This window comes from Budorcas taxicolor, chromosome 7, assembly GCF_023091745.1.
Source record: "Budorcas taxicolor isolate Tak-1 chromosome 7, Takin1.1, whole genome shotgun sequence".
In the NCBI taxonomy this organism is placed as follows: domain Eukaryota; kingdom Metazoa; phylum Chordata; class Mammalia; order Artiodactyla; family Bovidae; genus Budorcas; species Budorcas taxicolor.
Window position 1 is genome coordinate 49,383,555 of NC_068916.1, and position 27,974 is coordinate 49,411,528.

The 27,974-nt window shown below is 49.2% G+C and overlaps 2 protein-coding genes across 2 annotated transcripts in view; both read left to right on the forward strand.

Annotated features, from left to right (window-relative positions):
* Positions 1-10,585, forward strand: part of KDM3B (lysine demethylase 3B) — a 58,632-nt gene extending 48,047 nt beyond the window's left edge. The window contains exons 17-24 of the mRNA XM_052643084.1: positions 600-771; positions 1,173-1,263; positions 1,403-1,533; positions 1,940-2,059; positions 6,304-6,443; positions 6,705-6,881; positions 7,344-7,478; positions 9,206-10,585. Coding sequence (XP_052499044.1) covers positions 600-771; positions 1,173-1,263; positions 1,403-1,533; positions 1,940-2,059; positions 6,304-6,443; positions 6,705-6,881; positions 7,344-7,478; positions 9,206-9,286 — 1,047 coding nt within the window. The 3' untranslated portion in view covers positions 9,287-10,585. The remainder of the gene's footprint in view (positions 1-599; positions 772-1,172; positions 1,264-1,402; positions 1,534-1,939; positions 2,060-6,303; positions 6,444-6,704; positions 6,882-7,343; positions 7,479-9,205) is intronic.
* Positions 10,586-12,461: 1,876 nt separating this feature from the next.
* Positions 12,462-18,304, forward strand: REEP2 (receptor accessory protein 2). Its single transcript, XM_052643615.1, has 8 exons — positions 12,462-12,493; positions 14,248-14,320; positions 14,610-14,686; positions 15,862-15,982; positions 16,186-16,299; positions 16,658-16,805; positions 16,899-17,029; positions 17,116-18,304. Exons 1-8 carry the CDS (start codon positions 12,462-12,464, stop codon positions 17,182-17,184), a joined length of 765 nt encoding a protein of 254 aa, XP_052499575.1. The 3' UTR covers positions 17,185-18,304.
* Positions 18,305-27,974: the final 9,670 nt, after the last annotated feature.

Here is a 27,974-nt window from a genome sequence, read left to right on the forward strand (position 1 = left end):
TCTTTGATTTTTAAGAATCGGAAGATTTGTAAAATACACTATGGGTCTTTTTTCTTTCTCAGCTGTGTAGCTCTGTGTTCTTAAAAGCACAGTTGAAATTCCTGTGAGGTTGTGATCTGGCATTAATGACACCTTTAGAGGAAAATCCTTAAGTGAGATATGGTGTGAGGCGAGAGTTGGTGGAAGTGGGTGGTACTTTTCTAGGTAAATGTTTCAAGACCATACAAGTCTGTGTGATAGTGTGATAACACTTCCTGAGTTTTATACATTAGCAGGTATGAGGAAGAAGGAGTTTATGGAATTGTCTAGATAGTTTTTCATTTGAGATGTGAGGAAGTATTCTGAGTTGCATTTGTTAGCTTTTCATCCTCTCTGGAATGCACCCCCACCCCCACCCTATGAGAATCAAATATAGTAACAGAATAGAAGTGTTTTCATTTTCTGTAGCTGACATGTTGATCCATGGATTCTGAAACTGGGAGGGATCAATAAGTCATCATGGAGAAGAGGTTGTCCTCAGGAAACCCTCCTATTCAATCCTTAGCCCTGAGTTAAGTGTTTCCTACATGGCTCTGATTAAGATACTTTTGTTTCCACAGCCAGTGCTCGTTTCAGGGGTACATAAAAAGCTCAAGTCTGAACTCTGGAAGCCAGAAGCCTTTAGCCAGGAATTTGGAGACCAGGATGTGGACTTGGTGAACTGCAGGAACTGTGCTATAATTTCCGATGTGAAAGTTCGGGATTTCTGGGATGGCTTCGAGATTATATGCAGTAAGTAGCTTTGCTATCTGGTTCTATAAAAGCAGACTAGAAAGTAAACATCTATATGCCCAGCCCCTGAAATAGCAAATCACTGATACATCCTCTTAGTGGGAGAAGTAGTCTATCATGGTGGCAACCAGGTAGCTCTCATGGCAATCGCATGGCTCCCAGACCTTACCTGGACTTAAGCACTTGATCACATGGGCTGTGTGGGGCACTTTCACTTTGAGATGGAAAAACTCACCATGGTTTTTCTGTGGGTGAGGAAAACAAAGCCCTCATAATCCATTATAGAGGTTTGCAAACTAAAAAAAAAAAAGAAAGTTTAGTCTTCTAAACCTTTTAGTCACTGGAGAATCAGGAAATAGCCAACACAGCAGATGTTTGTAGGAGTGCTTTCTGTCTTCCAGAGCGATTAAGGTCAGAAGATGGGCAGCCAATGGTGCTCAAACTCAAGGACTGGCCTCCTGGGGAAGATTTTCGAGACATGATGCCAACAAGGTTAGTGAACTACAGTAAGTCATCTTGAGAGACTTGTGCTTTGCTGAAGCCATCACAAAGTAATCACAGAAAAGTGAGCTCCACCTCTTTGCCTTTTTCCCCTGTAACAACCTAAGTCATCTCTCATGTTCTTCTGTAGGTTTGAAGATCTGATGGAGAACCTTCCTCTGCCAGAATATACCAAGCGAGATGGCAGGCTCAATCTGGCCTCCAGGCTACCCAGCTATTTTGTAAGGCCCGATCTGGGCCCCAAGATGTACAATGCCTACGGTATGAGGGAAAGGCCATAACTGATCTTTTTGGACACTTTTGTTTCCATTTTACCTGAAGAGGGAGATCTGTAATAAGTGTCCTGTGTAGAGATGATAGAGAGCAGAGTGACAGGTGCTGAAGAAGCTGATAGTATCCAGGATAGTTTTGAATGTTTGCTTTTATCTTTGATTTACAGTCCATAAATCTTACATTACAGCATTAGAAGGTTTCCTCTCAAAGACTCCATCCAAGGAATTTCCATGACAATCCAGTGGTTAAGATTACATGCTTCCACTGCATAGGGCATGGGTTCAATCCCTGGTCAGGGAAAGATCCGGCATGCTATGCCACTCAGCCAAAAATGAAAAAAATAATAATACAGAATATTGCCATTTCACCTTGTATATCTTCCTTTTATCTTCAGGCTTGATAACAGCAGAAGACAGAAGAGTTGGCACAACAAATCTTCACTTAGATGTGTCTGATGCAGTTAATGTGATGGTGTATGTTGGGATCCCCATCGGGGAGGGTGCTCATGATGAAGGTAAGATTTCTAGAACTCAGTGCTTCAGGAGGGTGAGGTTTAGCCTCAGAAGTAAAATGGGATGTCTTTCTCCTCAGTCAGGGCCAGTTGCTTTTTCTTAAGTCTCCACCAGACATGACGCGTCGTAGGCGCACAAAGGGGTGATTGTAGCAGAGAAGAGTGGTACCAGTGTGTCATCAGCCAGAGTTATTCTCTATTTGGGAATGCTGCCCCTTAACACTGAGTGTATAGTATCACAAAGAGGAAAAAGAAGAAACGTCAAACTGGCCTACTTCATCTAGCAGCCAGTTCAGCTGTGGGGTAACAGATGATAAAGCCAGGTCATTTGCACAGAAATGAAGCCTAAAAGCGATACTTTGCTGAATTTACACTCTCCTCTATCTTGGTGTAAAATTAATATGTGTTAATTATGGAGGCTTCAGAAAACAAAATTTTAAAGAAGAAAATAACTGAAAATCTCAAAGTTAAAAGATAATCAGTGTCATTACTTTGGTAATATTTTCTGCCACACCTGTAGATCTTTTCATTATGTTGTCTTTTAAAGGGTTATAATAGATAAGGATTAGAAGCCAAGCCTCTTACCTTGGCAGAGAAGCTTTACTCTTCATCACCTTAAATCCATAGAATCCTAGAGTTTGAAGAGGTCTTGAGAAAGTATACAGTCCATCTACATACAGTAGGAAATAATGTGCAATTTGACCATAAGATATGGCTACACAGTTTGAACAGGAAATATGTTTTTTTAAAAAACTGCACTTCCAAAAAATGCTGCTGCTGCTGCTAAGTAGCTTCAGTCGTGTCTGACTCTGTGCAACCCCAGAGATGGTAGCCCACCAGGCTCCCCCATCCCTGGGATTCTCCAAGCAAGAACACTGGAGTGGGTTGCCATTTCCTTCTCCAATGCATGAAAGTGAAAAGTGAAAGTGAAGTCGCTCAGTCATGTCTAGCTCCTAGCGACCCTATGGACTACAGCCTACCAGGCTCCTCTGTCCATAGGATTTGCCAGGCAAGAGTACTGGAGTGGGTTGCCATTGCCTCTCTATCAAAAGTATGGAAGATTAGGGTCACTTCCCATGTGTAGGAAGTTTAGACTTCAATGTGACTGTTGATTCTTTTTCCCGAGAGATAGAGAATGTTGTTGTTCAGTCTCTAAGTCATGTTTAACTCTTTGCAACCCCCTAGACTACAGCACATCAGGCTTTCCTGTCCATCACCATCTCCTGGAATTTGCTCAAACTCATGTCTGTTGAGTCAGTGATACTATCTTAACTGTCTCATCTTCTGCTGCCCCCTTCTCCTTTTGCCTTCAGTCTTTCCCACCATCAGGGTCTTTTCCAGTGAGTCAGCTCTTCCCATCACGTGGCCAAAGTATTGAAGCTTCAACTTCAGCATCAGTCCTTCCATTGAGTATTCAGGGTTGATTTCCTTTAGGACTGACTGGTTTGATCTCTGTGCTGTCCAAGAGACTTTCAGAAATCTTCTCCACCACCACAATTTGAAAGCGTCAGTTCTTTGGTGCTCAGCCTTCTTTATGGTCTAACTCTCACATCCGTACATGACTACTGAAAAAGCCATAGCTATATGGACTTTTGTCAGCAAAGTGATGTCTCTGCTTTTTAATATTCTGTCTAGGTTTGTCAATAGCTTTTCTTCCAAGGAGCAAGCATCTTTTAATTTCATGGCAGCAACCATCATCCACAGTGATTTTGGAGCCCAAGAAAATAAAATCTGTCACTGTTTCCACTTTTTCCCCCATCTATTTGCCGTGAAGTGAGGGACCAGAACCATTCAACTTCTGCTTCTTCAGCATTACTGGTCAGGGCATACACTTGGATTACTGTGATACTGAATAGATTCAAGGGGTTATATCTGATAGACAGAGTGCCTGAAGAACTGTGGACGGAGGTTCATGACATTGTACAGAAGGTGGTGATCAAGACCATCCCCAAGAAAAAGAAATTTAAAAAGGCAAAATGGTTGTCTGAGGAGGCCTTACAAATAGCTGAGAAAACAAGAGAAGCAAAAGGGAAAGGAGAAAAGAAAGATATACCCATTTGAATGCAGAGTTCCAAAGAAGAGCAAGGAGAGATAAAGCTTTTCTCAGTGATCAGTGCAAAGAAATAGAGGAAAACAATATAATGGGAAAGACTAGAGATCTCTTCAACAAAACTAGAGATACCAAGGGAACATTACATGCAAAGATGGGCTCAATAAAGGACAGAAATGGTCTGGACCTAACAGAAGCAGAAGATATTAAGAAGAGGTTGCAAGAATACACAGAAGAACTATACAAAAATGATCTTCATGGCCCAGATAATCATGATTGTGTGATCACTCACCTAGAGCCAGACATCCTGGAATGCGAAGTCAAGTGGGCCTTAGGAAGCATCACTATGAACAAAGCTAGTGGAGGTGATGGAATTCCAGTTGAGCTATTTCAGATCCTAAAAGTTGATGTGAAAGTGCTGCACTCAATATGCCAGCAAATTTGGAAAACTCAGCAGTGGCCACAGGACTGGAAAAGGTCAGTTTTCAGTCCACTCTCAAAGAAAGGCAATGCCAAAGAATGCTCAAGCTACTGCACAATTGAATTCATCTCACACGCTAGTAAAGTAATGCTCAAAATTCTCCAAGCCAGTCTTCAACATTACATGAACCATGAACTTCCAAATGTTCAAGCTGGATTTAGAAAAGGCAGAGGAACCAGAGATCAAATTGCCAACCCGTTGGATCACTGAAAAAGCAAGAGAGTTCCAGAAAAACATCTACTTCTGCTTTATTGACTATGATAAAGCCTTTGACTGTGTGGATCACAACAAACTGTAGGAAATTCTTCAAGAGATGGGAATACTAGACCACCTTACCTGCCTCCTGAGAAATCTGTATGCAGATCAAGAAGCAACAGTTAGAACTGGACATGGAACAACAGACTGGTTCCAAATTGGGAAAGGAGTACGTCAAGGCTGTATATTGTCACCTGGCTTATTTAACTTATATGCAGAGTACATCATGAGAAATGCTGGACTGGACGAAGCACAAGCTGGAATCAAGATTGCCGGGAGAAATATCAATAACCTCAGATATGCAGGTGACACCACCCTTATGGCAGAAAGCAAAGAAGAACTAAAGAGCCTCTTGATGAAAGTGAAAGAGTGAAAAAGTTGGCTTAAAGCTCAACATTCAGAAAACTAAGATCATGGCATCCAGTCGTATTACTTCATGGCAATTAGATGGGGAAACAGTGGAAAAGAGAGACTTTATTTTTGGGGGCTTCAGAATCACTACAGATGGTGACTGCAGCCATGAAATTAAAAGACACTTGCTCCTTGGAAGAAAAGCTAAGACCAATCTAAGCAGCATATTAAAAAGCCTAGAGTTTACTTAGCCAACAAAGGTCCATCTAGTTGAAGCTATGGTTTTTCCAGCAGTCATATATGGATGTGAGAGTCAGGCTATAAAGAAAGCTGAGTGCCGAAGAACTGATGCTTTTGAACTGTGGTGTTGGAGAAGACTCTTGAGAGTCCCTTGGACTGCAAGGAGATCCAACCAGTCCTTCCTAAAGGAAATCAGTCCTGAATATTCATTGGAGGGACTGATGCTAAAACTGAAACTCCAATACTTTGGCTACCTGATGCAAAGAACTGATTCATTTGAAAAGACCCTGATGCTGGGAAAGATTGAGGGCAGGAGAAAGGGACAACAGAGGATGAGATGGTTGGATGGCATCACCGACTCAATGAGTAAACTCCAGGAGTTGGTGATGGACAGGGAAGCCTGGCATGCTGCAGTCTATGCAGTTGCAGAGAGTTGGACACGACTGAGCTACTGAACTGAAGTGAAGTGAGGGATCAGATGCCATGATCTTAGTTTTTTGAATGTTAAGTTTCAAGCTAGCTCTTTCTCCTCTTTCACGATCATCAAGAGGCTCTTCAGTTCCTTTTTACTTTCTGCCATTAGAGTGGTATCATCTGCATATATCTGAAGTTGTTTATATATCTCCTGGCAATCTTGATTCTAGCCTGTGATTCATCCAGCCCGGCATTTCACATGATGTACTCTGCATATAAGTTAAATAAGCAGGGTGACAACATATAGCCTTGACATACTCCTTTCCCAATTTTAAACAAGTCCGATATTCCAGATGAAGAATAAGAGAGACTAAACTTGTTTGAATTGGACATTTTGCTTCACTAAGAGGTACTGAAGTGGCTGCTTACATTGAAATATCATTTTGCTTTTTTCAGAGGTTCTCAAAACAATTGACGAGGGAGATGCTGATGAGGTGACAAAGCAAAGGATTCATGATGGAAAGGAGAAACCCGGTGCTTTGTGGCATATCTATGCAGCCAAGGATGCAGAGAAGATCCGGGAGCTGCTCCGAAAGGTATGTCCCTGAGTGGGCTCCCAGATCACAGATTAAAGGTGTGGGGATGCTAAGACAGTCTAACTAGGGTTTCTCATGTAGAGTCCCTTGGCATTAAAGACCTGAGTCCTTTGTTACAATGCCCCATAGGGCTGAATCCTCACTTAGAGGATATTAAATAAAGTAGGTATTACTGCAGCAAGCTGGATTTATCCTGTTAATAATCTTTATGTGTTTATTGATTTTTCCATCTTTGGGTTTTGATCGTGGTTTCATGATCAGGTTGGAGAAGAGCAAGGCCAAGAGAATCCCCCTGATCATGATCCAATTCATGACCAAAGTTGGTACTTGGACCAGACCCTACGTAAGCGGCTCTATGAGGAGTATGGTGTGCAAGGCTGGGCCATTGTCCAGTTCCTGGGAGATGCTGTCTTCATACCTGCTGGAGCCCCACACCAGGTATGTCCCAACTTGTGGGTGGGGCTCCGCAGTTCCCATAGTTTCCTTATTTCTGAGTTTGTTGCTAATCTGGCTGTAGATATAAAAGTGTGGGTTAGACCAATTGCTCTTAAACTGCAACTTATTTTTGGCATTTTCATTTTCTTCCGTGTATTTTTAAATGCTCATTTAAAGAAGAAAGTGAGTCTCAGTTCAATCCCCTTTTCAATCCCTTCATTCTGGCTTCCCCAGAAAGTAGCCTACTGTTAACAGTTCGGTATATATTTTTCCATATCCTATTTTTGCACAACTAGTAACATTTTCATTTATAAATTTATACTTACAGTCTTTCTGCATTTGTTGTCGTTATAAACATGGGGTATCAGAAGTGTTTCTCCAGTGTCTTTGTGAACTACATGGTGAACAGTTCCCACAGGTTACTGACTCTGGCGCCTGGTGTCTGCCTCTGCCTTTCCTCTCCAGGTGCACAATCTATACAGTTGCATAAAAGTCGCAGAAGACTTCGTGTCTCCAGAACATGTAAAGCACTGTTTTCGCCTGACGCAGGAATTCAGGCATCTCTCTAACACTCACACAAACCATGAGGATAAACTGCAGGTAAAGAACTCCTCCTCCACTCCAGCCCTGTCTTATCTCCTTGTAGGCCACATACACAGGAGGCGCACACTGCTTTCTGAGGCCATTATCTGGGCAGGATAACTGCAGAGAGCTGACTCAGGGACCCATGTCTGGGGTGTGAGGAGTCCTCCCTCAGGAAGTGTTTAATCAGTCCTCTTCAGGTTTGCTTTTAGAGAATATTCATCTTTTAACCTCATCACTTCCAATGTGGCAGTCTTCTCTGTCTCTGCCCCTGGAAGATACAGTGTTTCAATGTTAGTAACTACACTAGACTGACTTCCCCAGTCAGGTGAGAAAAGCACTGTGGCAGTGTGTTCTAAACCTGTTTCCACGAAACTGCTTCTCCCAGCAAATTTCTGTGCAAACTCAATTCCTTAGAGCCCTGCTAGGGACTGTAATCCATGTCCCTAAGAGTAGATCTATCTAAACTGGAGAATCAGATTAGGTTTTCCTCTGTTCAGAAATGGATTGGAACTTTAAAGGCAAAATTTCATTTTTAATTTACCTGGATGCTTAGTAACATAAAATTAAAAAAAAAGAATAAGAAAGCAAGATTCCCCAGGCAGAGGTTTAGCATCCAAACAGGCATTCTTCCAGCCTCTCACTTAAGGCCTATTTTCCTGCGTCATGCCTGTGACTCAGGTGTGTCAGTGACCCATGAGGTTGGATATTTTTCTTGGTTGTTGGTAGATTGATAGATGACATTTCGATTATAGATGGAATGCAAGTGTTCAGGCATATATATTTTATGCCACCCTCTGTTCAGTCTCTACTTGTCACATGTCACTTCCCAGTCCTCTGTTACTGCTTTATTTTTTCCTGTAGTTTTCACCATCTGACATACTATGTATCTTTTGTTTGTTTCTATCCCTACTAGAACATAAGCTGTTTAAGCTCCATGAAGGCAGGGGTGTTGCTGTTTTAGTTCACTGCTTTTCCCTAGGACATGTCTGACACATAGTAGGTACTCAGTAAACATTTGTTGAATTAATACAAAAAATGTAATAGAGAATAGCAAGGGGGCTCCTGTGGCCATCATTCAGCTTAAGAGATAAAACAACGTATTCATACCATATATACAATGTATTTGTATACAACAACTACATTGTTGAAGCCTCCATGTACCCTTTCCCACTCCATCTCCCCAGAAATAATCATCATGTTGATTTAAAACTGTCTTTATCCTGTTCACGCTATTTTAATAACTTTTACTTCATACATTATATGTGTTCCTTTTTGACAAATTAGAAAGTATAGGCACGAAAGGGAAAATAAATAAATCCTACCTGCCCACTGTTTTTAGTCCATTCTTATTAGCTATAGAACCTTAATGTAAGATTCTTAACCATGGAACTTCAGTTCTTATCTGTAAAATGGGGATTATAATAGAATCTACTTCATAGGATTATGGTAAGGATTAAATGAAAGTCCACATAAAGAGCTTAGCAGTAGTGCCCAGCACATACATACACATAGAGGATGGTGATTATATAGCCTTTCAAATGATGGATCATTCTCTTTTGAATGTAGAGTGTATATTCTGTGTGATTTGTCAATCATCTTTTGGGGTTGGTTAGGGGAGCACGCAGTCCTGGTTGAGGGCTTTCCGCATTCATCAGTAGGCTTTTAGTCGTTGCAGGATATTTTCGTTTGCAGAACACAGTCTGTGGCTGCCATGAACTAATGGTGCTGATTGCTCTCTCCAGGTGAAGAACATCATTTATCATGCAGTGAAAGATGCTGTTGGCACCCTCAAGGCACATGAATCCAAGCTGGCAAGATCGTAGGCATGGAGAAATTTCAAACTCCCCTGTGAAGCAGGTCTTTCACTCACAACACATACAGGGAACGACAGGGTTCTCTGCTGGAGCAGAGGTCCTTCACTTGGAGCCAGTGTGGTCAGTATTACAAACTCTCCAGCCACTCTTTTCTACGCTGCCTCAACACTGAAGGTTGACACAGGAAAGTCGCACTGTTCACACACACAGTTTCAGACTCCAAGCCGAGGGTGCCACATCCCTATCCTGTGGCCTTTTGGGACTTCAGATTGCCTGAACATCGCTGGGCTGTCCTGCACATTCTCATGATTTGAGATTTGTGGAAACCAGGAATGTGGGCACACCTTTCTTTTTTTTTTTTCTCTTGTGCCTAGTTAAGTGGGAATGTGTTTGGAGGTAGGGGGAAATCACATACCTGGTACATATGGGGGCTAATTGTTTAAACACACCTGGTGGAAGCCTGATGGTGTCTCTACACATGACCTCTGACACAGCCCATCCCAGGAGCCGGGTGAAGCCATTCCCCACCATCTCTCTCCCATGAACACTGAAGTCTTGAAGGACCCAGGGAGAATCCACTGCTTTTTCCAAGAGGCTCCAGGATTAGGAAACGTGTGTATTTAGTGAAAAGTAGGTTTGTAGTGAAATAGTTACTATTTCATGAAAGTAGATATTTTTAGAACTTTTGAAATACCACAGTTGTTTTCCTGGATTATGAGGAAAGGCACATTACATTTAGTCTTCCTTTGAGAAAACTCTTTGAAGAAATAAGATTTTTAGAAATCAACTGCCCATTATAGCACAAAAATCAGCCAAAGCAGAATTTAAAGGAATTGGCTTTTTAGGGTTCTTTTAATTTCACCCCCCTCCCATCTCAGCCCTATCTTGAGGGAACAGCCATCTTGAGAAAGAACTTTGTTGTATCTGAGCTGTGGTGTGTTCCATGCATACACACACTGGTGACTCCAGGAACCATTTCCACCTATTACCAGCGTTCCCTTGGGACTTCTCTTATAGTTCCAAATTCAAAGGAAAGTTTGCTTTCCTACATAAGGCTTTTTGTTTTGGGAGTTTTTTTGTCCAGAAATATTTTCAGCAAAACTTTCCAACTCAGTGGAGTTTTATTAAGAATTTATTTGAAAATGATGGAATTCATTGGCCCAGAGATACATTGGAAAGTGTATCTTCTTCCCAGCTGTACTGTAGTGCCCTGCAGGCTTGTTTATATGTTCACAGTTACTTTTTTTTTTTAAATAAAAGTCATTTACTGTAGAATACTTTTAATTTCACTTTCTGTATTTTAATTTTGTTGAGGGGCTGATTGGGATTTCCATGTTCTTATTAAAAATCTAACAAATCTGTTCACAGTGGACTAACTTCTTCCTGTGCCAGTTGTTCTAAAAAGCAGGGCCAGGTTGAGGGTGGGGTTGGAGTTGGAGGATAGTTCATTTTCATATCATCATTACATTGTTGCATCCAATTATTACTCTTTGCTTCCTGAATTTGTGCCCAGTTGGGTGAGGGATGTGCCAGGTCATTGTGGTTTGAGGGCTTAGGGACAAACAGGAATGTGCTACATGAGCTAGAGGGTAGGAGCAGACATGGGCTTTCCATAGTTTCTGCCCTATGGGAAAGGTGGGTTTCTACCTTCCAGAAGCAGCCTGAGGGGAAGGGCCATGGAGAGTGGCCTGAGCAAGGTTTTGGGCAATCAGTGACGAAGTTCCTCAGAACAAGAGGCCTGGCTGCCCACATAGGAAATTGAAGTGGCTTGAAGGGTGAGGACAGACTGTGTTCCAATTAGAAAAGGCCTTTCGAAGAGGAAGTTGTAAAGAATAGCAAGAGGGGTCATCAGAGGCTGCTTCCTTGGATCCTGTTGGAAAAACATCTTCCAAAGTGTTTGAGCCTGGAAATACAATTATCAGGGTGGAAAGAGACCATTGTGTGTGGTTCAAGGATACTGAGTTTGAATAGCACCATAACTGAAATACAGAGTTCTGAGCATGTCCTTTAAGCCTGGATGGGCACGGGCTGGTGCTGTGATCATCAGAGGATTATACCTCAACATAAAGAATGCAGAAGCTTTGAAATGGGACGGGAAAGGAAAGCAGTGGGGGAGGGGAGGTTGCAGAGGTTGCTGGAGCTTTGTTGCTTTGGTGAAAATCAGGAGGCAGGCTAGCCTACATTCTGGATATAAATGTCTTCAGAATTAGGGCAGCCATTGCCACCAGTGCTTGCTGGTGGGAATGGAACTGGAGCCCCTTATTCATCGCCTCCCTGGACCCCAGGCCTCTCTACCAGCCTCTCTTTACAAAGAGGGTGATTCCCCTGCCCCAGGGTATCCTTGAGAGCACAGGGCCCTGTTCCTCTACAAAACTTAAGAACTGACAACGTTAAAGCAAATCAGATTGGGAATGGGGTTAGGTCCTTTTACAACTTGAGTGATTGGTGATGGTGGGGTGGACATGCCTCTATGCCTTTGACCACAGGACTTCCTGGGTGGGTGTCTTGACTGTCAGCGATAGGGGAGAAGAGTTTGATAGCAGTTGGAAGAAGTAGCCAATTCAGTAGACTTCCTAAGTTCCTGTCTTAGCAGCATGACTTAGTGGTTCTGTGACCCGAGGCAAATTATTGAACCTCCCTGAAGCTTCCTATTTTCTTATCTTCAAAATGATCATTATAACGAGATGGTCACTGAACTAACGCATGTGAAGCTCTTAGCACAGGGCCTGGCACACAATAAGCGCTCAGTAAGTCAGTCATTATTCCTCTTAGGATATTTAAGTCTTTCAGCCTGTTGTGATCAGCGCAGGAAGAGGGCTAGGATGTCCTGGTGGAACCATGAAGGCCTCTGAGGACCTCAATCCTGGGTTTGGAACCCAAGAAAGGTGAACAAGCCATTGGAGGAAGGCAGGTCAAAGGCGCATGCCCAGCGACAGCAGGTGCAGGGGGGCGCGCCGCTGCGGCCTCCCCTTTAAGAGCCGCCGCCGCCCACGGCTCGCCGCTGCGGCAGGGACCTCCCCTTTAACGGCGGCGGCTCGGCGCTCCGCGGCCCCCGCGGCGGCTGCTGCTGCGGGTGCTGCTGCTACTGCGGCTCCTGCTGCCGCCGCCGCTCGGCTTCCAGCCGCTACATCCTCGGCCAGGGCCGGCTTCCCGCCCCGCGCCCCGCGCCCCGCCCGGCCCCGCCATGGTGTCCTGGATCATCTCTCGCCTGGTGGTGTGAGTGCGGCGGCGGGGCGCGGCCGGTTGGGAGGGGGATGGGGGCTAGGGGTGGCGGGTGAGGGGTATGGAAGCCTGGGATGGACCAGTCCGTGGCTTCGTACAGCAGAATCACCTAAAGGCACATCATCCCTATTTGGGGTCCCCAGAGACGAGGAGGTGAGGGATCCGGAGGAGGGGGGAATGTTCGAAGAGCAAGGCAGGCCTGGCTTCCCACCCCTTTTATTTTTAATTTCCCTGTTTCTGCGCCCTCCCTCATCCCTGGGGGAGCTAGGCAGCATGGCTTGATTTATGAGGGGAGGCGGCTTGTCCCCTCCCCGACGTAGCAGAGCTGCCCGGAGGAGCCCCTCAGACCTGGGCTCTCATCTCCCAGCGGGGGAACTGACGGAAGAGCCAGGGGAACAAGGCAGGGCCTCCTCATTCCATAGCTTAGGGCCATGGCAGCCTTGGCCTCCCCGAAGGGCCCCATTTCTCCTCCCTCTTCCACTGTCTGTCAGGAGACTGGGGGTGAGGGCACATGCTCTGAAGGCCCCCCAGGGAGGACGAGGAGCAGAGATGCTTGGACTACAAAGTGTGGGAGGTAACTGGGAGAGGATATGTGTGTTCAGCCTGGGATTGTGAGAGCCGTGGAGGGAAGGGTGTTAGATGGCCTTCATCCCAGGCTGCCAGTTCTGTCCCTCCCAGCTCCCCCAGGCTCCAGGAGGGTGCCCTCTCCCACAACTGTGGACTTTGTCCTTGAGGATTCCACCCCCGACTCCCATCTCCGAAGTATCCTGCCTCAGTGAGGCAAGTCCATGGGGAACAGGCAGTATCCACACGTTGTCAAGAGGCTGGGCCTGGCAGGAACTCCGCATGGCTTCAGTTAACCTGCCCCAGCTCAGGACCCTGCTGCTCAACCTCCACCTTGGGGCACTGACGCCCCAGAATCCCCTCCCTGCTATCATGTTCTTCTGTTCTGGCTTCCTCTAGACCCACCAGAGTCTCCTTCCCTTCCCACCTGAGGGAACCCAGGGCCCTCATACCTCCATGTGGCCTTCACAGTGGCTGCTCCCGTTGTGTGAATGAGCTCCCCGAGTGGCATCGGTCCTCTCCTTGCCTCGCCTGTGTCCTGTATGTGGTCTCTGATGGGAACAGCACAGACTCCACTATAGCCAGGATCTCTAGCCCAGCACTTTCCGGAGCCTACACAAAAGTGTTTACATCGGGAAATAAACCACTTTGCCCTTCAGGGCCTCCTGCCCCCGTGCCCTCTGCTCCTCAGGTCCCCAGGGCTACAGCGGTACTTCTGACTGCCAGGTACCCTGTTAGGTGGTGTCATTGGCCCTACGACGGGCAGGTAGAGGGTAAGGGCCAATGGGTAAGAAAGTGCGTGATGTCTGGAGAAGGACGACAGCCTTGAGGCAGTGACCTGACCCCCCACCCCATGATATGGTTATGCACAAATGAGGTTCAGGGCCAGATAAGCCACATCAGACCCTCTGGCCTCTAGGTCTTTCTGTCAGGGGCTGGAGAAGAACTGAACAAGAAAGGGTTCAGGGGCATCAGCCTAGCTGGCTAGGGCCTCCATGCTTGTGTGTCACCTCAGGCTTGCCTGCTTTGACCTTAACCCCTGACCTGAGTTCATCAGTCAGCTGATGTGGTACCCTGGAGTTCTGTCCATTCTCCCCTTACCTACCTAGGGACTGATGCAGAGATGGGAGGGAGAGGCCACTGCTTTTGGCCGAGGGGCCCAGTAACCATGCCTGCCTCCCTAGGCTCATCTTTGGCACCCTGTACCCAGCCTACTCTTCCTACAAGGCCGTGAAGACAAAAAACGTGAAGGAATATGTGAGTGTGTGACCCTTCATCTCCCACCCAACTTACGTGGCAGAGATCAGGGAGGACAGTGAGTCACATGACAGACGGGGATGACTTTATACTAATGCTGTCAGCACTAATGAGACCTGGTTCAGGGGAGGCTCCCGTGTATTCCCTTTCCCCAGCCCTGGTGTGATACACAGACAAAGTCGGGGCCCTCTGTGCCCCCGACACAGTGCCTCCAGCAGGTTGGCAAGTAGAGGTGGGGTCCAGGGTGTTTCCCCAAGGCCCCACCTAACACCGCCCTCTGTACCTTTAGGTGAAATGGATGATGTACTGGATCGTCTTTGCCTTCTTCACCACTGCCGAGACACTCACAGATATCGTGCTCTCCTGGTGAGGTCCAGCAACCCCCGCCTCCCTGCACCTCAGGGGCCAGGGCTTCTGACTTCTTCTACACAGCCAGCCCACCTAGGGTGGCATCTCCCCAACAGTCCCATGGGGTCCTGGGTGTCCCCTCCTCTCAGCCGCCATCCAGTCCTGGCTTGATTGAGCAAAACAAGAACAGACATAACTCTCACCTTTCTTTTGGCAGCCAAAGCAGCACAATAGAATTCAGGAAACCTGTTTCTGCCAGACTTACAGTGACTTTGGGCAGGTCACAGTTTTCTAGGCCTCAGTTTCCCTATTTGTAAAACAGGCATATGAGTTGATCTCGTGAACATTGGATTGTATTTCAAAGGCTTTTTCTAGGCACTATTAGACTATGTATATGCACTCTTGAGGACACGGAATTGTCTAACCATCTGTATATTCACAGCAGGCGCTCAAAAATGTTTACTAAATGAGCAAATGCCTCTTGGAAGAGAGGACAAACATAGCACAGTACACTGGAAGTCAAAAGAGTTTTACTGAGAGGTAGAGGACAAAAGATCCTTGCGTTCGTAGATTTCAAGGGCCTTTGAGAAAAAACCGTTTGAGCAGAGAAAGTTGAATGGGGTCAAATTAGGAAAGAGTAATGGGTTAAAAATTGAGAACAGGTGAGTGCAGGTGCCTCTTGATGCAAGCAAAGGAGTGAGCTTTGATGAGGGCTTTGTGAGGATAGAGGAGACCTGAAGGAGTGTGTGGCCTGAGAAGGAGCCATGAGAATAGAGAACAGTCCTTAAAAAGCAGAGGCCGTGTCACGGCAGCAAGGGATAGATCCAGAGCGCAGCTGGAGAAGCCCGACTTCTTCATGGGAGGAAGAGCAGGAAGGAAGGGAGTGAGGACCCAAGAATGTACCTGGAAGGTTAGGGAGCTCGCCTTGGTGTTGACCCCAGGACAGAGGAGTGGGTGCTCTTCTGTCAGAGAGAAGAGGGTGATAGAGCCACCGCTGCTGGGAATTCCTGCTGGGGTCACTTTTCACCTTGCTACTGGGGGTCTCAGCTGAGCCTCCCCTTGACTAGTCTCCTAAGCCACACGGGGACCTTAGTGCACTAAGGGGTTGGGGGCCAGCCAGGGTCCTGCAGTGGGTCCATTTGCCTCCTGACTTCCTGCCCCAGGCTCTGCCCTTACCTGTCTCCCACCCACAGGTTCCCCTTCTACTTTGAGCTCAAGATCGCCTTTGTGATATGGCTGCTGTCCCCTTATACCAAAGGCTCCAGCGTGCTCTACCGCAAGTTCGTGCACCCAACCCTGTCCAACAAAGAGAAGGTCTGTTGGAACAAGGGGCACTTGCTTCCCACCTATCCCAGGTCTAGGCAGCCCAGAGCCTGCAGCCACATGCATTCGTGGCTCTCCCTGTGTGTGATCTGGGAGGGCCCTGCCCCCTGGGGCCAGCAGTGCCAGGTGTGAACAAGGGCAAAGCAGGGTAGGACCCAGCCTCACCTCTTCCTCCTTCCCCTCCAACTCCTCAGGAGATCGACGAGTACATCACACAGGCCCGAGACAAGAGCTATGAGACCATGATGAGGGTGGGCAAGAGGGGCCTGAATCTGGCCGCCAATGCTGCAGTCACGGCTGCTGCCAAGGTGAGATGGGGGCAGACCCGTCTCCCAGGCCCCAGCTTGCTCATTTCATCCCCTGGCCAGTCCCCTTTGCATCCACCGCATTCTTGGGGCGGTGAAGGTTTGGGGGCTTGTGCAGCTTGGGGTTCCCATCCTGCCTTTAACATCCCCCTGCTAAAGGACTTCCACTCGGCTGGCCACAGTTTCCTCACCCATCCAAAGGGAACACGTGGCCCCAGCCCTGTTAGAGCCGCTGTGGGATGGGGTGAGGACACCATGGGGAGAACGCTGAGTCCAGTGGCTGCCCAGTGCCCCGTGGTGACCTCTCTCTCCACCCCACCCCTTCTCCTCTGGTCCTCCCGGTGTGTGGTGGTGACCCCAGGGCCAGGGGGTGCTATCAGAGAAGCTCCGAAGCTTCAGCATGCAGGACTTGACCCTGATCCGGGACGAGGACGCGCTGCCCCTGCAGGGGCCCGACGGCCACCTCAGAGCCAGCCCCGGCAGCCTCCTGGACACCATTGAAGACCTGGGTACAGTCCGGGCCCAGGGCGGGCACGGGGGAGGGCGAGGAGGCTGAGTAGGAGAGAGACCAGACACCTGCTCTACTTTCCTCCCCAAACCAGGAGATGACCCCACCCTGAGCGTAAGGTCAGGCACCAACCAGGCAGATCCCCGGACAGAGATCTCTGAGGATGACATGGGAGACAAGGCCCCTAAGAGGGTCAAACCCATCAAAAAAGTGCCCAAAGCTGAGGTGAGAGCCAGGCCAGAGCTTTGGGGAAGTGGGAAGGGCTTGTGGCTCCAGGCAGAGCTCTCTGTCTCCGTCTCTTTCTTCCACAGCCACCGGCTTCCAAGACGCTGAAGACCCGGCCCAAGAAAAAGACCTCCGCAGGGGGTGACTCAGCTTGAGGCCCCAGCCCCCTCCCCGCAGGCTGCAGAATCCCAGCTCCACACTGTGCCAGCAGCCCTCAGCCTCAGGCCCCGGGGCCTCTCAGATGGCTGTTTCCGGTGCCTCCCAGTGGCCATTCCCCTGGAAGGGCTTGGGAAAGAGAAGGGAGGCCCTGCTGTGGGGGGCCGAGGGTAGAGGCTGGACCCAGGAGCTGAGGATGGAGCCACTCGAGGAGGTGCGGGCCCCCCAGAGCCCGAATGCTACTCTCCCCGCTCCAGCCCTGACCCCGCCCACCCAGTGCCTTGCTGAAGACCATGGCCATCCTCTTGTCCTAACACACGGCCCCACTGCTCTCCCCAAGTCAGGGTGGGCGGCCAGTCACAGCCCAGATTGACTGGAGCCTGAAGGCCCAGCAGAGAAGGAGGAAGTGGGGAGGCCTCGGAGAACCTGGGCTCTGGGCCTGCAGGTGTGAATGGAGGACAGGGGCTCAGTGGTGTTTAAGTGACCAGGAACCAGGCCAGAGCTGCAGTTGGGGGTGTTGGGTAGGGCTGTGAGCTACCTTTGCCCACTGAAAAGAGGTGGGGCTCCAGGTGTGTGCGTGTGTGTGAAAGAGAAAATTGTGTGTGTGTGTGTATGTATTTATCTGGGTCTAGAGCTGGGGGCTTTTGAGTAAAGGACTTTCCCTCCAGCAGTAACCTCCCCCCACCCAACCCAGCTGCCCTTTCCCCCTTGGCTCTCCTGCCTACTCTCTGAGCCTCAGAGGACCCCAGCCCATGAGAGAGTAGGGCTCTAAGGGGCCTCTCACGCGCTCCTCTGCCCTTGATCCCCTCCTCTTTTGCCTCCTCCCATTCCTCCCCCGGGATGGGGCTCCATCCCCTCTGGGCCCTCAGTAGAGGCCCCTGCTGAGCCGATTCCTTTTCTCCTCTCCTGGGGGCCCATCTTCCTTCCCCGTAAGGCCCTCTTCCTGTGCCAAGCAGACTAGGCCCCCTGTAACAGACCCCTGTCAGACCCCAGCCTTTGCCCTACACTTGGCCCCAGCTTCTGCCGTGGCTTCTTTCCGTCAGGGCTCGGAGGAGCGTGTAAAGAAGAAAAAGGTATTAGGAGCCAGGGGGCTCCAGATCCGTGGGAAGAGGGTGCCCAATGGACCTTTGGCACTGGATGAGCCAATAAACCAAATTCTGGCACCTCATTTGTTTTAGCTTGTGTGCTTTGTTCTTTGTCCACCAGTCCACAGGTGAGAAGGACTTCAAGTGAGAAGCCAGGGCTCAGCTGTGGGATGGAGGGGTGAAGAAGTCAAACTGTGAAGTCAGGAGATCTGATCTCCAAGAGACAGGCTTGAGGTAGTTCCATCTGGGAGGATGGCTTGGAGGTTCAATATAGAGCCGGGGCTGGAAAGAGCCAGGACTTACGAAGGGCAAGGGACCACCCCCAGAGGTTGTCCTGTCCCTCAGAATCCTACCCACAGACCCCTCCCCATTCTGGCACCTCAGAAAGTGCCAGGGTGGAAGTTCTAGGGGCAAAGATCATGATGAGGCTCCAGGAAAAAGAATGGGACAGTGGGGGCTCCTGGCAGAGCCTGGGGATTGGATTGCTGTGGCCTAGAAAGGCCAAAAAACATTGGAGAGGGACAGTGAGCCAGACACTGAAGGGAGGACCTAGGTGGGATGAAGGGAGGGACGGAGGTGTGGAACCAGCCTCATGGTTCACGTCTGACCCTGGGGATAAACAAGGCAGGCAGGGACCCAAAGGCCAGAGCCAGTGAGGCATGACCATGCGGCCTGTGGAAGGAGGGCTGGAGCCTTGAGCTGCTGGGCTGGGGTAGAGGAGAGGAGGGAGGCTGCAGCGCCTGGGGTCAAGTTCTGGGGAGGTGGAGCCTAGGTCACCAGGGGCACCAGGAGGGGAAAGTATGGCAGAGGCAGCATCAGAAGAGACAGGGAAAAGAGCAGAGAGGGAAGGGGGAAGAGAGGGAAGAAGGAGGAAGGCTGAAAGAACCTAGAGAAACAGCAGCTCAGCCTTACGGAAGGAAAATGGAGGAAGCAGAGCTGGGGACGGGGTGGGGGTGTGAGTGGAGACCTAGCTCCAGGCCCTGGACCCCAGGATTGGCAAAACATCCCTACACCAGGCTTTCCTCTCCCTTCCCTGGCATCACAGGGGCATGTCCTTCTGCCAAACTTGAGCCGGCTGGCCAAGAAGCTCCTGAACTGAGGTGCTCTTGGAGAGCGGGGGCAGGGGGAGGGAGGCGTGTGAGATGCCCTTTTCATCTTTCCTGAAATTCTCCAGTCAATAGCGCTCTGAGCGGCATTCCTTTCACCATTGCCCTCTGGGCAATTTGGCCCCTTTCTCTATCAGAAAGGAGAGGAAGTGTCAGAGTAGAAATCAGGTAAGAGACTCGCTTGTTCTAGAAAGATCTCCAGAGAATAAGTTGCTTGCGTCTCCTGCTAGCAGCTACCATATGGCCAGGAAAGCAGGTTAGGCCTCTCTAACCTAAATCCCATTTGCTGCATTTCACACACACACACAACTCACACTCAGATTACACACTTCCATCCACAGTTACCAGTGGCCAAGGAGGTCACTGTCAGATTCCACATCTCCAGGCTCTCCCTGCACATCTGGGTTTCCCTGTGTCAACAGAAGATGCTCAGATTTCCAAGTTCACTGGTCTGTTGCCATGGAAACATTGTCTTCTAGACCTCCACACAGGGTCTGACCCCTGTGGTGCTGGGTAGAAGAGGAGAGATGGAGGGTGACAAACAGAATGGAGGTAGGAGGCTGGTGAAACACATCTGGGTCTACATGATCCCTTGCTGTCTTATTCCCTGGGGTCACCTGCCCTCTCCCCTCCACCTTGGTAGATCTCTTTAGGCCAGGGGAGTGGGGAAGGGAAGTCATGACAGAGATGTCTGGCAGGAGCTATGTGGAAGGTGCTTGATGATTGCCTGGAAACCCACTGAGCATTGAGAGAGATTAGCTTTGAAGTAGGGGCTGAGGTTTAGCCCTGTGTCCCACGCCCAAGCCATGTTGGGGACACTGGGCAGCCCTCCAGGCCTGAGGTCCCTGGCTAAAACGGTCCTCAGGCATGAAGCGGTTTCATCCTGCTTCCCCTCCCTTCCTTGTGTGTGCCCCACACTAGGAGAACCTGCTTAAAATGTGATTTCCAGGCTATGACGTCAGAGGAAAGCCAGCAGCTCCAGCCTATGCCAGCTCTTCCTTGATCAGCAGAGCTGAGCCTAGCCTTGCTCACCCTGGAGGAAAGGAGGTTAGGTAGAGGAGGGGGGTCTCTGGGGGCCTCTAGTCCTCATATATGTGGCATTCAGAATAATAGGGAGAGACTATTCCTAGGCCAAAGTGCTGGCTTCCCCATTGCCTTAAATACCAGCGAGTATGTGATTATCTCCGTCACAGATTCCCCCTAACCCCAGTTTTCCCCTCTCTGAGCTGGGTCAGGCCTGCATAAAGGAGGAGGGCACCTTAAGTCTTAGAGCCCTTTGGGTTCTGCCTGAGAGCTTGTCAGCAAATCTAGGCTGGAGGCAGTGATAGGTGAGAAGGATGCCTGCAAGGAGGAAAAAGCCCACTAGGTGGCGCAGCTCACCCCCAGTGTGGGATTCCCTGGCCCTTGCCTTTCCTGCACCAGTCAGTGGGCTTTTAAGGTCCGCTGAGCAGGATGCGTTATACCGCAGTTCCTGGAGTTGGAGGTTCATGAAGAAAGCATCCTTGTGGGTGGATACGCAGATATGAATTCTCAATCACTTTCCAACCCCAGTTTGTGTGCAGAGGAGATAGTCAGACCCAGCAAGCAGGTGTTCCCTTTGGGGAAGGATGAGGCACCTCCTGGGAGCAAGGAAATTGCCAAGCTGACCGTAGGAGGGTCATACAGCCCAAAGAACCCAACTTGGGCTTCTAAAATATTGTCAAGAGAGGGACAATTTGGGCGAGCGAGAGGAACACTCACCTAGATGCAGGGTTCCCTGGAGCTGACTCCCTTATGGCCACAGTGGCAGTTCCAGGGCTGCCCCTAGGTTTCCCGTCCCCTGCCCCTTCCCTTATTTTCATCACGGGTACTGTAGAGCTGAAAAAGGAGACAAAGACCCTAATCTTCAGACCCTGGAACCCCAAGGTATTTTTTCCAGCAGCCAAGGCTGACTCCTGAATGACCTACCTTTGCCTGACCTCTTTCCCAAACTGACCCCACCAGCCCTGCACACCTAATGAATTACTCTCTTCTTTTGTCCCAGCCAGATGAGTGATCAATAAGTAATGCTGCCTGAAATATTAATGGCAAGTTTTACACCAGCATCCCTTAGCCGTGCCTGTCATTGGGGAACTTGAGAGTTGACAGAGAAATGCATGGCCCCCAAAGAGCTCCTTTATTCCTCTTTTCTTTGCCAAGATTTCGACTTGTCCCCATCTCCACCAGATCATGATTCATTGCCATTAGGTGAGAAGAGGACGGGTCCCCCAGAGACCGACTCAGGCAGCCTCCGGGAGAGGATGGGGTAAGCTAAACCAAGCAGCGACCCTTCTTGATTCCTTTGTCTCCTCTGATGCAAGTGAGATCCCATTTCCTCTGTTCCATGTCCATCTTGGACCTGGCGGGTCCAGCCTCCTGAGTGGCAACTCAGAAGGAGACCTGGGGCTTCCCTCCTCTCTCTGCTTCAACTATTTTAGAGACTGAGCAGAAGGGACTCATGCGCTCCCAGACTTCTGGCCCTGGCATTCTCTTCTGGCTTTCTTCTCCCTGGAAGAAGAGGAGGAAGTGGAAGCTCTTAGCCCTCTGGAGCCCACCTGGTGGGCTTCCCAGGGCGGGGGGGCCAGCGCCCTCCTTCGGGGAAATCAGGCCCACCCAAATCTTCGAACACGCAGTGCCCTCTGCTCACGTGCTCTTTGTCTCCTGCTTCACTTGGTGGTGTCTTGCGTGTTCTTCAAGTCTCAGCTTAGATGTGACACCGCACCTGGTCCAGGCCCCTGCGGCCTTCTCTTTCGTGTTCTCTTCCCTGACAGCACATATCACCCTGTTTCATCATTGCCCATGTGTCCCCACTAGACTGAAAGCCCGGGCATAGGCGATGGGCCTACCTGGTTCACCACTGTTTCCCTAGCATCTAGTACAGGGCATGGCACACTCTAATAATTCAGCACATTTTTCTGGAATGTACGAATGACATCTCTGCAGCATTCTTCCTCTCCCCAAAAAACACCAGCCTTCTACCCTCAGCATCTCTTTGCAGAGCTGTTTGCCGGCACCTGAGGATGGGTGTCTGCACTAAACAGCAGCTGCCCAGACCACCTACCCTCGCCCTGGCCGCCTGGCATGTGCTCATGCTCGCTTGCTTTGCCCTTCTCTCTCTCACACACAGATGGGAGTCAGCTTTCCAGCCACATTCACTTCTCACTTTAATTCAAAAGCTAAATTGGGAAGAAGAGCAGCTTCACACTCCCAATTTAGCCTGGGAGAGAAAAAGGGAGACAGTCTGGATGTTGCCAGGGAAAGGAGAACGTTGGGTCTGGGATGGGTAGTGGTGGCAAACGTACCCAGAACCCAAGAGGAGGCAATGAAACCCCCACCCAGCTACTAAAAATAAGTCATCCAGAGGTATGACTCCAGAGTGATCCCTGTGAAGCCTCTTTCCTGCGATGGTGCAGCCATTCTGGGCACCTCCCCAGCCTAGGGATGGGATTAGAGGTGGTGGAAGAGATTCAGGTTATCGGAACTATCCATAGGCGGAGATGCTGCTGCTTAGGTCTGTGGTAGTAGGAAACCAGAAAGTCCTTCTTAAATCTAACTTTAATCTATTTGGTAACTGCTGAGAGGCCGGAAAAGGTAATGGCACCCCATTCCAGTACTCTTACCTGGAAAATTCCGTGGACAGAGGAGCCTGGTAGGCTGCAGTCCATGGGTTCGCTAGCAGTTGGACACGACTGAGTGACTTCACTTTCACTTTTCACTTTCATGCATTGGAGAAGGAAATGGCAACCCACTCCATTGTTCTTACCTGGAGAATTCCAGGGACGGCGGAGCCTGGTGGGCAGCCGTCTATGGGGTCGCACAGAGTCGGACGCGACTGAAGCAACTTAGCAGCAGCAGCAGCAGCAGAGAGGCCTGATGAATAAAAACAGAATCCATAAACAGATAGTTGCTCATTAATATTCATAGCAGCGTTATTCACAATAGTCGAAAAAATAGAAACAACCCAAATGTCCATCAAGAGATGAGAGGATAAAAAAAAAGAGAGATGAGAGGATAAACAAAATGTGGTATATACATACTTACTAAGCCTTAGAAAGAAATGAAATTCTGATACATGTTACAACATGGATGAACCCTGAAAACATTAGGCTAAGCCAGGCACAACAGGACGAATATTACGGACAAATATCTTCCCTTACAGGAGGTACCTAGACTAGGCAAATTTATATATAGAGAAACTCTAATAGAGGTTATCAGGGGCCAAAGAGGAAGCAACAGGATAGAGAATTCATGTTTCCCTATCCCCAGTGTTTCATGGGTACAGAGTTCCTGTTTGGGATGATAAAAAAAAAAAGTTCTGCTTGTGCATAGTGGTGACGGTTGCACAGCACTGCACATATAACTGAATGCCACTGAACAGGACACTTAAAATGGTTAAAATGGGATATTTTTTGTTATGTATATTTTACTGTAACATATTTTTGAAAAAAAAAAAAGAGTCCAATGTCAGTCTAAAGACATTGTCATCCTGCCACGATAGCTCTCTCTGTAGCTTGACCAGAGGGAAAACAAATCCTTACAGTTCCGAAGAGTCCCTCCGTCTGCTGATAGAACAGAAGTGTGGTCTTTGCCCAGAGTGAAGTGAAGACCCCTCTGTAGATGTTCCTGGGCACCGGGGCTAACTGTCCTCCCTCTCATCACTACTCGTCGTGTGATAATCTGGATGGAAGTGCTTCTCCCTGCTTCTGGGTGCCAGCTTCCTCTTTACTCACTCATTTTGACTTTGCCCTAAAACAGGTTTCCTGGGACTTCCCTGGTGGCCTGGTAGCTAAGACTCCATGTTCTCAATGCAAGGGGCCCAGGCTGGATTCTCAGTCAGGGAACTAGATCCCACTAAGAGTTTGCGTGCCACAGTGAAGACCCAGCACAGCTAAATAAATAAATAAGTAAAAAGCAGGGTTTCCATAAGGGTAGACCAGTTAGGGGGATGATTAGAGGAGGAAAAAGAGAAGACTCTTCCATCCAACCTCTCTGACTTTCCCATTGCCACAGTACCACGGGGAACAGATGTACCTTGGACTGAGAGGCCTGTCTGTAAATTTGGGGGGTCGGTTTTCTTGCTGTCTGACTGGGAGGTCCCTGAAGAGTCTCTGATAGCTGACCCTGAGGCATGAAGACCTTACCCTCTCTCCTGGATGACTACACAGTTTCCTGGCTGGTCTCACTGCCCGTCCTCCCCCACCCAGCCTCCTGGAATTATTTTAAAATGGTGCGTTGGCTCTTTGACTGCCTGGGAACCACTTCAGTGGGTGGGAGCTGGATTAGGGGCTCCCCAGTCACTGTGCTTCCCCCAGGATAGCACACAGCACACTGGAAATTGCTTGCTTACTTGTCGGTCTCCCCCACTGAGCTATGACCTGCCAAAAGGGAGAACCTGCCTTACTTACTGCTCCTTATATGTTTAATGCCCAGAGTGGAACAGATGTGTGATAAGTAATTGCCAAATGAATGAACTGAAATGATGTGTTTATGTCTGCCTCTGCTATTTGATTTGACTCAAGAGTGCCAGTAGGATGAAAGCTTTGTCTGATTCATTCTGGGGCCCCAGAAAACAGTTCTTAGGATGAACTGGGGTTCAGCCAGACAGACCTGAAGCCAGACTGTCTGAACTGGAATGCTGGCTCTGCCATTGCTGGGCTCTCTGACCTTGAGCAAGTTGCCTGCCCTCTCTGAACCTGTTTACTCATCAACGAAACAGGAGTGAAAATGGAACCTACTTCATAAGGCATTGTAAGGACAAATACCTGTCAAGGTATTGTTTAGTATGAATCACACTGTAAACGTGTCTGGGGGGTGGGGGTGGGGATAGGAAATGCACCTATAGATTGAGGAAAATCAGAGGAAACAAGCATCACCACTGATTTCGACATCCCGGCGTTTAGGGGGAGGGGATGGTGAGGCCAGTGCTAGAGTGCGGTAAACCCAGGGGCTACGTGCCCTCCCTCTGCCCTCCCCCAAGGTCTGCAGAGTCCAAGCTCACCCACCACGAAGCTGAGCAGCCCTGGCGCTGGGCGGTGGTGAGGGGCCAGAAATAACTGCCGCCGTTGCTATTCCTGCCTTTCTGGGCTGGATGGGAACGCTGCCTTTCTAATCTAAAGGCTGCTCTAGACTTCCTGCACATCAGTGGGTTCTTATGTAACACTCCCCTCCCTCTGCCTGCCCAACGAGCTTCCAGAGATTTCTGCAGCCAGCTTTGCTGCACACTCAGCTGGGGGTGGGGGGAGCAAGGAAGGATGGATTGTCCTCTGAGCCTAGGATCCCGCTGACCCCAGGCCTGGGAGAGGGACCACTCAGCACAGGGCAAAGGGGCTGATGTCCAGGGACAGCAGCCTCTTCCTGCTTCTGCAGGGCAGAGAGGACCCAGTGAGCATGCCGAAATGTTCACCTACCTTGACCCACTCCCTCTTCCCTTAATGGTCCCTCTGTGCCAGTCCCGTGACTTCCACTTCAGGCCCTACCTAACTCTGTCCAGCACATGACCCCTCATGCAGCCTCTAAGGACAGCAGCCCAGACCCTGATTCTCATAGGCAGATCCCCAACCTGGGCCAAATCCTATAGGGACTTCTCGCTGCAGCCCTGGATCCCATCTGGAGGGTGCAGCCAGGCACCTCTTCAGGGCCCAAGAGACCCTCCACTTCCTCAGGCCTCAGCATCACTCTATGTGGGCCTGTCTCAGAATTTGTCCTTTTCCACCTGTCCTAGGGCTCAGGATCTCCTCTGGCACCGTTTTCCCATCTGAAATTGGAGGAAATAGGATGGTTTCCCACCGGAGCACTCTGGGGTGATTCTCTTTCCTTTCCCCTCATCCACCATGCCTCCACTTCTCCCCGGTCCCCCACCCCCACCCCACCTCAGTGCATCTTCTGTGCCACTCCATACCTGGCCTCTTCAGGTTCTTCTCTCAGTGCCCAAAGACCCTCCCTGGGGTGGGAGCAGAGCTGCCCCCAGACCCATTGAAGGCCAGGCCCTCCATGTTTCCGGCAGAGCTGATCAACCATCGGAAAGTGTGACAGGCACCCCAGGCAGAACCAAAGCGAGAGTCACTTCCTGAGCCTTGGGCTGGTCACAGTGGCGGGCAAACCACTATCCGAGCAGCACGTGTGGGTGCTGACGTAGCCTGGGGTGGGGAGGAGGAAGTGGCAATGGAAAAAGGGGCTTGTTTTCCTCTGAGAGTTGCAGCCTGCTCAGCCCTGGGTCAGACATGATGGTTCCCATTGACTTTCTCCTAGCGTCAGCTGCCATGGACCAGCCCAGTTCTGCTCTCACCTCTGCCTCTTCCTCTTCTCTGGTATGCAAGGAAAGTCTGAGCATAGACATCAGCTCAGACCTGCAGACCCTCTGAGGGCCTCTCACCTTTTCTAGAGCTTTTGGCATCAGTCACCCAGTGGACAAGGTCTGAGAGTCCCAGACTCAGGGCTGCTGCCTAGCCTTAATTCTCTTGTAACATGGAGTCCAGGTTCCCTTCTACCCAACTGTAAGCTTCTCAGCAGCAGGAGCCTATGCCTCAGGCCGTTATCCACAGAAAGTCCTCAAAAAAGTTTACTGCTGTTGTGGATAATGGGTGTTTTAATCAGAACCTGCTGGGTTGTAATAGAAACTGAAATAAGCTTTATTTAAAAAAGAAATTTATTAACCTGTGTAACTCAAAGGGCCCGACTCTATCTAGAGATTTACTCTCTGGGTGTGGATCTGTTTTTAATTTCTTCTGCATGGGCTTCATTCTCAGGTAAGCTCTCCAGGTCAGATGGCAAGATGTCTTCCAGGCTTACATTCCACTGGTTAAGTACCATCTGGGAAAGAGAATTCCTATTGTTCAGAGTTCCAGAAAAAGTCCTAGAAGAGATTCTCATTAGCCTGGTTTGGGTCATGTGCCCATCCTGACGCAGTGGCTATGCCTAGGGAGATAGAAGGCTCCTGGACTGCTGGAAGAAAGCATCCTAGATGGATGGCCAGGTAGGGGTGACATGTCCTCACCTAGATCTAGGATGGGGTTTTCTTCCCTCAACCACATGGATTGGGGGTGGTTCTCCAAAGGAAATAGCTGACTGGGAGCACTGAGGAAAAGAATGGTTGGACACACAAAGCAAAAGATGTAGATTATCAGCATTTCAAGTGCTCAGCTTCAGTGAGGACCTGAACATCCTGTGGGTCAACTTCCACATTAGAATTATAGGGGAACCAGTTTGCCCTGGCTGGGGGAGGAATATGTACTCTCAGAGCCTGGGTAGCTCTCCAGAGACAGAAAAAGGATCCTAGGAAGTCTCTGCTCAGTTCTGGCCCTCATAAGCTCAGGAAGATTGTGATTCAGTCAGCCTAGGGTAAAACCTTTCTTTTTCAGAGTTCCATTTGTGCACAGTCAAGGTTGAAAAAAATTCTGCTGTATGAAATAACGTTCTACTGCAGCAAGAAGGATTAAGATGAGCTCTTCAGGACAATGGCCCCTGTGTTAGGATTGGAATGCTTCTCCTTCTCTGTACAACTTTTCAGAAAATGGTCACTGGGATTTACTTTGGGGGCTGAGGATGGGTGGGTGAACTGTGGGCAACCCCAGTGGGTCAAAA